The 12,497-nt window shown below is 46.7% G+C and overlaps 1 protein-coding gene across 1 annotated transcript in view; it reads right to left on the minus strand.

Moving 5' to 3' along the window:
* LOC139417619 (1-phosphatidylinositol 4,5-bisphosphate phosphodiesterase eta-2-like) overlaps window positions 1-12,497 on the minus strand; it is a 132,612-nt gene that overhangs the window by 69,646 nt on the left and 50,469 nt on the right. Inside the window, exon 2 of the mRNA XM_071166828.1 lies at window positions 6,251-6,397. Within this exon, the coding sequence (XP_071022929.1) occupies window positions 6,251-6,397 (147 nt within the window). The remainder of the gene's footprint in view (window positions 1-6,250; window positions 6,398-12,497) is intronic.

The raw sequence follows: 12,497 nt of genomic DNA on the forward strand, positions 1-12,497 counted from the left end.
ATCCAGAAGCTCTTTGTCTAATGCGAGGTAGTGATCTCTGTCCTGATATCTAGAAGCTCTTTGTCTAATCCGAGGTGAGTGATCTCTGTCCTGATATCCAGAAGCTCTTTGTCTAATCCGAGGTAGTGATCTCTGTCCTGATATCCAGAAGCTCTTTGTCTAATCCGAGGTAGTGATCTCTGTCCTGATATCCAGAAGCTCTTTGTCTAATCCGAGGTAGTGATCTCTGTCCTGATATCCAGAAGCTCTTTGTCTAATCCGAGGTAGTGATCTCTGTCCTGATATACAGAAGCTCTTTGTCTAATCCGAGGTAGTGATCTCTGTCCTGATATCCAGAAGCTCTTTGTCTAATCCGAGGTAGTGATCTCTGTCCTGATATCTAGAAGCTCTTTTCTACCGTAAGATACGGTTACAGAAACATTATGTACAAAATCATTTACAACTATCACGAAAAAAACACATAATAGCACAATTGGTTAGAAGGTTTAATAACAGCGGCCATCTCCTCCGGCGCCATTTTGCATTTTTAGAAGACTATGGCGGGTTTTCTGCTAACATTTTACCTGGGCTTTACCCCTTTCATATATTTATTTTGATCCTGACAAACTTCCCAGGCCCTGCCATTGACAAGCATACCCATAACATGATGCTGCCACAACCACCCTTAAAATTAGAGGATTACATTCTGAGTTGTGTTGTATTGGATTTGACCCAAGCTTGTAGTTTTTTTTATTTAGGCCAAAAAGTTAATGTGTTGTCTTGCAGTATTACTTAACGGCCTTGTTGCAAACAGAAGAGATGATTTGGAGTGCATTTTTTTAAACACAGGATATATGTTGTGCTTGTTTTACGTAATTATTTTTCATCAGCTTTTTTTTATCATTTCCAACATGAGGTATTCTTATGTATAATATATTAGTGTTTGAAACAAAGTCCAACAACCTTAATTTAATCAATTCCAAAACTTGGATTATTCATTAGATCTACATCATCTTTTCAATCAGTTACTTTCAGTAATCATGTCTTATGTTAAAAAGATGTAGGTCTTCAATTATTTGCCATTTTGACCCACTAGCAGACATTGCTGAGCACAGTGCTCATTCCACAAATAGTCAGTGGAGGTAGAACTGCAAGCATTGACCAATGATGTATCTGCTTCTAGCATTGAAGGTTGTACCCATGACTTTGTTGATGGTGGGAATGGTCTCATCTTTGAACGTCAATTTGTTTGTTTGTTTGTTGACGGTTTTGAAATCCGTTCATCATGATCCATTACACCTCATAGCGCAACAAACTGTTTAATACTGACATATATCCTTTTCTTTCTTCAAACATTGAACTTTGAGAAAAAATATCATAAAGTCAAAAAAAAAATCAATTTCCCAAAATCCTCTAAAAACAGAGCCACATGGCAAGTAGTTGCAAAAACTTTAAATTGAGAGTAAATATGAAAAAATGTGTAAATTAAACAGTATATTGAATTGGATTTACATTTTAGAAATTTATGCTTTTTTAACACAAAAATTAAGCTATGAAAATTAAGTTAAACCATAAACATGCATTTTTATGTGAAAATCATAGACTTTTTGGGGTCCTATTTGCTAAGTCGCTGAATATATTTTTTTACACTGCAGGCTTCCTTCTTTCACTTTGTCATACAGGCCAGTAATGTAGAGTGCATGCAATGTTGATGCTCTGTATTTTTGTGTAATGTGGAAGCAGTAGCATGTTAATGGTATGCTTGTCACCAGCAGAGACTGGGAAGTTTGTCCGGATCAAAAGAAATATGAAAAGGAGCTAAGCCCAGGTAAAATGTTAGCGGAAAACCCACCGTAGTCCTCTGAAAACCTAACCCCGGGAGAGAGTTGTATTTTTCAGCAAGACAATTACACGCATTTGAATGCAAAATACACACTAGAATGGCTTCCCAAGAGGAGTTGAGTGTTCCAGACACAGTCATGACTAAAATGTGCTTGAAAATCTGAGACAAAGTTTCAATATTGATTCGCAACCAAATTTGAGCTTGAGCAATTTTTACAAAAACAATGGATATGTTGTTCATTCGGAAAATATTCTATAAATTTCTTTCACTTTTAAAATGAGGAGTAGTGTAAATCTACAAAGAAAAATCCAATGTAATCCCTTTTATTTTTTTTGGGGGGGGGGGCAGTGAAATGTAAAGACTGCAAGGGGTGTGTATACTTTCACTAGGCAATGTATGTGGTGACCATTTTGAGTTCACCGTACATGTTGAACATTTTGAGTTCACAGCACGTGGTGACCATTTTGAGTTCACAGCACGTGGTGACCATTTTGAGTTCACAGCACGTGGTGACCATTTTGAGTTCACAGCACGTGGTGACCATTTTGAGTTCACAGCACGTGGTGACCATTTTGAGTTTACCTCAAACCCTTTCAATTTTCTGACACCCAAAAGGTGAGTAGTGTTTCCAGGAAGATTGACTCAGTTGTAAGTAACCTTTTGGAGTGATGCTCACCTCATTTGGTTTCTAATTATATATGTATACATTCTGTCTGGTTTGAAGAAGCTCTCTCCACATCATTCTTTTATATGCCAGCACCTGTTAAACATGCGTAATCCCCTTGGAAAGACTAACTAGCAGGTCTATAGGCCATCCAACCTGAGCAAGAACAATCAGTTCGTCCAGAAGCCTTTGTGGCCTTTGATTCATGCCGGGAATATAAGACACGATGAACTTCAATGTCCCCAAGGGGGAAAATCGTCTTGAACACACAGTACTTCTCTGTACACAAAAGACACTGTATATTATACACTCAACATAATACTAACACTGCACATTACCCAACATGCACGTTGTTCCCTTATCATAATATAAATCCTTCAACAGATGGGTGGGGCTAATGCTTTAGAGGGTGTGAACAAAGCTGAATGGTGTAGACAAAGAACAGCTCTCCAGTAGGTGTACCAAAACATTCAAGGGACATTTTCTCAAAAGTGGAGTAACTAGTTGATCAACTTTCAAAGCAGAATTGCTTTCCCATTGTTCCTCAACTGCAGTGTATGGTACCATTTTCTAACTCCAAGTCTCTACTTTATCCAATGTAAAAAACACAATTTAAAATGTTGTTGCATGTGACCGAATCGAGGTCAGTCACACACACACCTTACATTCAGGCAGTGTACGCCGTAATGGTAATCAATGAATCTACAAATAGAATAATACAATAATGTTTGTTGATGCATTTCAGTTCAACTGCATAGACAGAGAGAGTGTTCATTTTAGAAGTCTCAGCTCACTGCACCCCAGTACCCATGGCAGTCTCAGCTCACTGCACCCCAGTACCCATGGCAGTCTCAGCTCACTGCACCCCAGTAACCATGGCAGCCTCAGCTCACTGCACCCCAGTAACCATGGCAGTCTCAGCTCACTGCACCCCAGTAACCATGGCAGTCTCAGCTCACTGCACCCCAGTACCCATGGCAGTCTCAGCTCACTGCACCCCAGTACCCATGGCAGTCTCAGCTCACTGCACCCCAGTAACCATGGCAGTCTCAGCTCACTGCACCCCAGTAACCATGGCAGTCTCAGCTCACTGCACCCCAGTACCCATGGCAGTCTCAGCTCACTGCACCCCAGTAACCATGGCAGTCTCAGCTCACTGCACCCCAGTACCCATGGCAGTCTCAGCTCACTGCACCCCAGTACCCATGGCAGTCTCAGCTCACTGCACCCCAGTAACCATGGCAGTCTCAGCTCACTGCACCCCAGTAACCATGGCAGTCTCAGCTCACTGCACCCCAGTACCCATGGCAGTCTCAGCTCACTGCACCCCAGTACCCATGGCAGTCTCAGCTCACTGCACCCAAGTACCCATGGCAGTCTCAGCTCACTGCACCCAAGTACCCATGGCAGTCTCAGCTCACTGCACCCCAGTAACCATGGCAGTCTCAGCTCACTGCACCCCAGTACCCATGGCAGTCTCAGCTCACTGCACCCCAGTACCCATGGCAGTCTCAGCTCACTGCACCCCAGTACCCATGGCAGTCTCAGCTCACTGCACCCCAGTACCCATGGCAGTCTCAGCTCACTGCACCCCAGTACCCATGGCAGTCTCAGCTCACTGCACCCCAGTACCCATGGCAGTCTCAGCTCACTGCACCCCAGTAACCATGGCAGTCTCAGCTCACTGCACCCCAGTACCCATGGCAGTCTCAGCTCACTGCACCCCAGTAACCATGGCAGTCTCAGCTCACTGCACCCCAGTACCCATGGCAGTCTCAGCTCACTGCACCCCAGTACCCATGGCAGTCTCAGCTCACTGCACCCCAGTAACCATGGCAGTCTCAGCTCACTGCACCCCAGTAACCATGGCAGTCTCAGCTCACTGCACCCCAGTACCCATGGCAGTCTCAGCTCACTGCACCCCAGTACCCATGGCAGTCTCAGCTCACTGCACCCAAGTACCCATGGCAGTCTCAGCTCACTGCACCCAAGTACCCATGGCAGTCTCAGCTCACTGCACCCCAGTAACCATGGCAGTCTCAGCTCACTGCACCCCAGTACCCATGGCAGTCTCAGCTCACTGCACCCCAGTACCCATGGCAGTCTCAGCTCACTGCACCCCAGTACCCATGGCAGTCTCAGCTCACTGCACCCCAGTACCCATGGCAGTCTCAGCTCACTGCACCCCAGTACCCATGGCAGTCTCAGCTCACTGCACCCCAGTACCCAGGGCAGCCTCAGCTCACTGCACCCCAGTACCCATGGCAGTCTCAGCTCACTGCACCCCAGTACCCATGGCAGTCTCAGCTCACTGCACCCCAGTACCCATGGCAGTCTCAGCTCACTGCACCCCAGTACCCATGGCAGTCTCAGCTCACTGCACCCCAGTACCCATGGCAGTCTCAGCTCACTGCACCCCAGTAACCATGGCAGTCTCAGCTCACTGCACCCCAGTACCCATGGCAGTCTCAGCTCACTGCACCCCAGTACCCATGGCAGTCTCAGCTCACTGCACCCCAGTACCCATGGCAGTCTCAGCTCACTGCACCCCAGTACCCATGGCAGTCTCAGCTCACTGCACCCCAGTACCCATGGCAGTCTCAGCTCACTGCACCCCAGTACCCAGGGCAGCCTCAGCTCACTGCACCCGAGGAACCATGGCAGTCTCAGCTCACTGCACCCCAGTACCCATGGCAGTCTCAGCTCACTGCACCCCAGTACCCATGGCAGTCTCAGCTCACTGCACCCCAGTAACCATGGCAGTCTCAGCTCACTGCACCCCAGTAACCATGGCAGTCTCAGCTCACTGCACCCCAGTAACCATGGCAGTCTCAGCTCACTGCACCCCAGTAACCATGGCAGTCTCAGCTCACTGCAACCCAGTAACCATGGCAGTCTCAGCTCACTGCAACCCAGTAACCATGGCAGTCTCAGCTCACTGCAACCCAGTAACCATGGCAGTCTCAGCTCACTGCACCCCAGTAACCATGGCAGTCTCAGCTCACTGCATCCCAGTAACCCTGGCAGTCTCAGCTCACTGCACCCCAGTACCCATGGCAGTCTCAGCTCACTGCAACCCAGTAACCCTGGCAGTCTCAGCTCACTGCATCCCAGTAACCCTGGCAGTCTCAGCTCACTGCACCCCAGTAACCATGGCAGTCTCAGCTCACCGCAGTCCAGTAATTATGTGTCCTGTACAGGTGGGGCAGTAGAGAAATGGTTGTATACTGATTGAGAGAAATTGTTATATACTGTGCCTAGTGACAGACTGCACATCCTTGTACAGTTGTACACATTTTACTGGCTTAGATTCAAATCTGTATTAAATAATACATTTTAAATGTAATTTTTTTTTTAAATCAATGTAAAAAAAAAAAAAGAAGCTGTCTTGACAATGTATATCCATTGTTAATTTGTTTCAGGTGAATCCTAAGTGATTCCTGTGCTGTTTGGGACTACAGTAATAGGCTCCGTGGGAGAGATGGAAGTGCTGATTGTTGATGTGAGACAGAGTTAATGGACTTTTACGTTAATATGTATACCAAACCGACCGTGGAAATCCTTCATTCCTTTTAATTCCAGGGCAATACAGAAGTAAGGAAGTAAAATGTGAGACACTGGATGAGGATCAGTCAGTCAGCCAAAAAGATTAACTCTTAGACTTGTCATTCAAGCACAATTAAAACAGATTTGGTCTTAACTCCTGTTAATTCCCAGTCTAAGCAGGTCAGTCAGTCAGTAAACCAGACAGCGAAACCACTCACTCTTGGCCTTCTCGTTCTTGCGCGAGGGCCGCCAACGGATGCAGGACTTGTGTTGGTCCAGGTAGAAGTAGCGCACCAGTCCTCTGGAGCCGCCGCGCAGCTTCACCATCTGGGTCCCTGTCTGCATGGAGCTCATGCATTTCTCCACTGGAGAGAGAAACACAAAGAGAGAAAGGGGGGGGGGGGTTAGAGTATGAGATAACTGTTACATGAGTTGTTGTTCCTGCATGTGTATAGAGCACTTTGGTGTGAGTGAGTGTGCGCGTTTATTTGAGAGTCTCTCTGAGATAATGAGGGATACCATGCATTTGCATTGCAGTAGGTATGTTGTCAAGCACCAATTAAATAATTCCAGTCTGTAGCTCAAGCAGATAAACATTTACCCACATAAACACGCACGGTCTCACGCACACAAACACACACACACGAATATGGCTGTCGCAGCCACCAGTTTTTTGCTTGGTAGGAGTGAATGAGTAGACTTCTCCCCAAAATCCCCTTAACCAGAAACATGGTGCAGTTCAGTGTGTTAAAGGGGAAGTTAACCAGGAACATAGTGCAGTTCACAGCATGTTATTAAAGGGGAAGTTAACCAGGAACATAGTGCAGTTCACAGCATGTTATTAAAGGGGAAGTTAACCAGGAACATAGTGCAGTTCACAGCATGTTATTAAAGGGGAAGTTAACCAGGAACATAGTGTAGTTCACAGCATGTTATTAAAGGGGAAGTTAACCAGGAACATAGTGCAGTTCACAGCATGTTATTAAAGGGGAAATTAACCAGGAACATAGTGCAGTTCACAGCATGTTATTAAAGGGGAAGTTAACCAGGAACATAGTGCAGTTCACAGCATGTTATTAAAGGGGAAGTTAACCAGGAACATAGTGCAGTTCACAGCATGTTATTAAAGGGGAAGTTAACCAGGAACATAGTGCAGTTCACAGCATGTTATTAAAGGGGAAGTTAACCAGGAACATAGTGCAGTTCACAGCATGTTATTAAAGGGGAAATTAACCAGGAACATAGTGCAGTTCACAGCATGTTATTAAAGGGGAAGTTAACCAGGAACATAGTGCAGTTCACAGCATGTTATTAAAGGGGAAAACATGGACCAGTTGTTAGGAATCCATAGGTTTGTGTAGGATCCAGTGGAGGAAAATGGGTAACACTGAAGCAGACAATTTATGTAAAGAGAGAGGTTACCAAAATATCACTCCCAAATTCAGTGCATTATTTTGGTTTCAGTTTGACAGCTCCTTCACAGAGAGCCCAGTTAATGGCATCCGTATTTAGCTGGTGCAGAGCCACATTTTTAGGCCCTTGGCTAAGGAGGAGGTGTCAATCACATCCTATTGATCAATCAAATCCCATTGATCAAATCACAACATATTTTAATAATATATTGCCATTGGCTACTAAGTATATACATCTTCATTGACATTTGCATCTTCATTAAAACAGAAATGGCCAGCTCTCCAACTTGATCTATAACCAGTGTGTGTGTGTGTGTGTGTGTGTGTGTGGTATAAGTAATAGATATCCCACTGAGGAATTGCTCTAATTGGCCATTGATTTGGCTTCCCTGGGCTCTCATCGGGCAATAGTGAGAATGGGCACCCCGGGACCCAGGTTAATTCAGTCCCGAACCCCAAACAGCCCATTTCCTCCAGGGCATAACGTAGGACACAAGCCGGATCGCTACCTACTTCAAAGTGCTATACCAATTACTGCTACATAGATGCTAATGATACAGGCTACAGTGTATGGCACTATACTGTTAACCTCACCTGCCAGCAATAAGCTGAACAAGAGATGTGTATTTAACCCAGAAGAGATGTGTATTTAACCCAGAAGAGATGTGTATTTAACCCAGAAGAGATGTGTATTTAACCCAGAAGAGATGTGTATTTAACCCAGAAGATACATTAAGTCATATGGCCAACTCTCTCTACTGCTGTAGGTGGGGCTAACTGAGATCAACAGATAAGACTGTGGGAAGTCTATAGAGATGAGAACATGGAGAAACACTTCCAACAGGAAGTCAGCGAAGACTCCAGGTGTTCTTCTGACCTGTGTCTTTGTTGCCCAGTCGTCTTCTGCCACACCATTGTGTCCTCCCTTCCAATGGATCAATAAAGTTTAAATCATTTCATTCGCTGTACGTAGATAGAAGAACATTTTAAATATTACCAAGTCGTTCCAACTAGACCTGGCTATATCAACAACAACAACAACAGGTAAACACGCCGGGCTATGCAAACAGTCCAACACCTTTATTATTGTGGGTGTTTATATTATTCTAATTTCAGGCTATTTTAAGAAAAAATAGAAATAGACCACCCATTGACTTTCATTGGAATGCCCATTCTAGTCCTTCTATTTCTATTGCATGGAGACACAGTAGTGTATTCATGGTAGCCTAGTGGTTAGAGCGTTGGGCCAGTAACCGAAAGGTCGGGGACTTGTCAGCTCGAATCCCCGAGCTGACAAGTTAAAAATCTGTAATTCTGGCCCTGAGCGAGGCAGTTAACCCACTGTTCCCCAGGCTCCGAGGACATGGATGTTGATTAAGGCAGCACCTCTCTGATTCAGAGGGGTTGGGTTAAATGTGGAAGACACACCTCTCTGATTCAGAGGGGTTGGGTTAAATGTGGAAGACACACCTCTCTGATTCAGAGGGGTTGGGTTAAATGTGGAAGACACACCTCTCTGATTCAGAGGGGTTGGGTTAAATGTGGAAGACACACCTCTCTGATTCAGAGGGGTTGGGTTAAATGTGGAAGACACACCTCTCTGATTCAGAGGGGTTGGGTTAAATGCGGAAGACACATTTCAGTTGAATACATTCAGTTGGACAACTGATCAGGTATCCCCCTTTCCCTTATGTGCAATTGGTTGAGCCAAGCAAAGCTCTTTATTGGCAGGACCTCTGACTGACCTGTGGGTTACCATGGCTCCAACCCAGAAACAAAAATAACAGACGGCGAGAGGGAGGGAGGAGCCTCTCTCTCTCTCTCTCACACTCTGGGCTTGATCAATACCATCGCTCTGCTGCACACTACCCATAGGCTTGCAGTGCTCACTCATCTACACACACACACACACATACACACCAGCAGAGCATGAATAATAAAATAGGCCTGTATTCCCCTCTGTCCCAGTCTGAACTGTGTCTGCCTCTTCAGCTCTGAATGTGTCCCACAAGGCCGTCTCCTTCCAACCTTTCTGGAAGTCCCTGACCAACATCTGCTGCAGTGCTACCATCACAGCCCCCTGGTGAAGACCAACATCTGCTGCAGTGCTACCATCACAGCCCCCTGGTGAAGACCAACATCTGCTGCAGTGCTACCATCACTGCCCCCTGGTGAAGACCAACATCTGCTGCAGTGCTACCATCACAGCCCCCTGGTGAAGACCAACATCTGCTGCAGTGCTACCATCACAGCCCCCTGGTGAAGACCAAAATCTGCTGCAGTGCTACCATCACAGCCCCCTGGTGAAGACCAACATCTGCTGCAGTGCTACCATCACAGCCCCCTGGTGAAGACCAAAATCTGCTGCAGTGCTACCATCACAGCCCCCTGGTGAAGACCAACATCTGCTGCAGTGCTACCATCACTGCCCCCTGGTGAAGACCAACATCTGCTGCAGTGCTACCATCACAGCCCCCTGGTGAAGACCAACATCTGCTGCAGTGCTACCATCACAGCCCCTTGGAAGAACAACACTGCATCACAGACTGCATCCATCCTTCAACACCCTGCCTTCATCTTAGCTCTTCATATCCCCTGATACAGGCAGCTACTCCAGGACAGACAGAATATATGCTACTATGTGTGTGTGTGTGTGTGGTGTGTGTGTGTGTGTGTGTGTGTGTGTGTGTGTGTGTGGTGTTAGGGGTTAGATGTCGACAACCCCAGTGGTGCCCCATGATTCCCCTGCAGATGGACTAATTAAGTAAGCTGAGAAGAGTGGAGAGATGCTTAGAGAGAAGGAGGAGAGAGGGTTAGAGGGGGAGAGAGAGGGGGGAGAGAGGGTTAGAGAGAGGGGGGAGAGAGGAGGAGAGAGGGTTAAAAAGAGGGGGGAGAGAGGGTTGGAGAGAGGGTTAGAGAGGTGGGAGAGAGGGTTAGAGAGAGGGGGGAGAGAGGGTTAGAGAGAGGGGGGAGAGAGGGTTAGAGAGGGTTAGAGAGAGGGGGGAGAGAGGGTTAGAGAGAGGGTTAGAGAGAGGGGGGAGAGAGGGTTAGAGAGAGGTTTAGAGAGAGGGGAGAGAGGGTTAGAGAGAGGGAGGAGAGGGTTAGAGAGAGGGAGGAGAGAGGGTTAGAGAGAGGGGAGAGAGGGGGGAGAGAGGGGGGAGAGAGGGTTAGAGAGAGGGGGAGAGAGGGTTAGCAAGAGAGGGGAGAGAGGGTAAGCAAGAGAGGGGAGAGAGGGTTAGACAGATGGGGAGAGAGGGTTAGACAGATGGGGAGAGAGGGTTAGACAGATGGGGAGAGAGGGTTAGACAGATGGGGAGAGAGGGTTAGACAGATGGGGAGAGAGGGTTAGACAGATGGGGAGAGAGAGGGGGTTAGAGAGAGGGGAGAGAGAGGTTAGATAAATTGGTAGAGATGGGTAAAGTAGCAGAGCAGAAAGCCCTCTCTGCCCACTGCCGTCATGATGCCCATGGTGGATTTTTAAGAGGCAGACTAATTTAAATCTGCTCTAACGAAACTCTTTAAAGTGAGCCACATTTTGACTGCACTGTACAGAACAGCAGACAAAAATAGGAGAGGGGAAGGGGAGACAAAGATGGGTGAGACGATACCGTCAAGGAGTTATGATAGAAGGAAATACAGTCGGTATGGGGAGATGGAATGTGTCAGTGAATTGGTTGTTGGGTCATCCACAGTCTACTGTAATGTACACAGAACACCACATCATTCTACATGGCTGGGGTCACTTCAGTTCAATTCCTTTGTTGACTTGGACATGGGATTTCTCCATAGGAATGCAATTCAATTGTATACAATGCAATTGGCTGGAATTGACCGCACCCTGATATTCTGCAATGGGAAAAAGAATAATGCATGTTTTTCCAAAGTGGCTATGACCCACTTCAAAAAAATGTTAAACATCAAGGCTATTCACAGGTCAAGGAAGCCTGAACAATCAAAGTCTTGTAATCAATTAGGCAATAGTTCAGAGGGACTCCTCCAGGGGGACTCCTCCAGGGGGACTCCTCCAGGGGGACTCCTCCAGGGGGACTCCTCCAGGGGGACTTCTTCAGGACTCCTCCAGAGGGACTTCTTCAGGACTCCTCCAGAGGGACTTCTTCAGGACTCCTCCAGAGGGACTTCTTCAGGACTCCTCCAGAGGGACTTCTTCAGGACTCCTCCAGAGGGACTTCTTCAGGACTCCTCCAGAGGGACTTCTCTTGCTCTTTCCCTCTTGGAGTTATGCAGCAGCTCTAAGAAACAGCAGCTGGTGGATTTCCTGCTAGTGGAGCAATTATGGACAAACTCGTCAACCTAGATTAGATACACATAAAGGACGACGATAACGTCAAGGAACCTGTAGGAAACATTGCACAATGTAACTCCACTGCACAGAAGCACTGTAAGAACTGGGACGTGTTGTCAAAAGTGAAGGAAAATAAAATGTGTTCTAGCTGTGTGTAAAATGCAGGGTTTCTCCAGCCATCCCTCTTGGGAACACAAAGGTGGCGCACATTTTGGTTTCAGCTTAATGATTCAGATGGGTAGAATCAAAATGTGCCCCTCCCAACAACAACAAAAATTGTCCTTCAGGAATCTATTGCAAAACACTGGTGATATGATAAATGAAGGTTGAGGTGAGATGCTCCTGCTAAGAGATAACAGGCAGGCACAGCGTGGAAGAGAAATACTGCAGTAGTACTGTAGCAAAGACTTCCTCTAACAGGCGGAGTCAAACCTCAGGGGTCGCCCAGCGACTGGCCACTCCAAACTAACCCTTTATTGGGTAACAGATCGCCCAGCGACTGGCCACTCCAAACTAACCCTTTATTGGGTAAGAGGTCGCCCAGCGACTGGCCACTCCAAACTAACCCTTTATTGGGTAAGAGGTCGCCCAGCGACTGGCCACTCCAAACTAACCCTTTATTGGGTAAGAGGTCGCCCAGCGACTGGCCACTCCAAACTAACCCTTTATTGGGTAAGAGGTCGCCCAGCGACTGGCCACTCCAAACTAACCCTTTATTGGGTAAGAGGTCGCCCAGCGACTGGCCACTCC

Source organism: Oncorhynchus clarkii, chromosome 9, assembly GCF_045791955.1.
Source record: "Oncorhynchus clarkii lewisi isolate Uvic-CL-2024 chromosome 9, UVic_Ocla_1.0, whole genome shotgun sequence".
Lineage (NCBI taxonomy): Eukaryota > Metazoa > Chordata > Actinopteri > Salmoniformes > Salmonidae > Oncorhynchus > Oncorhynchus clarkii.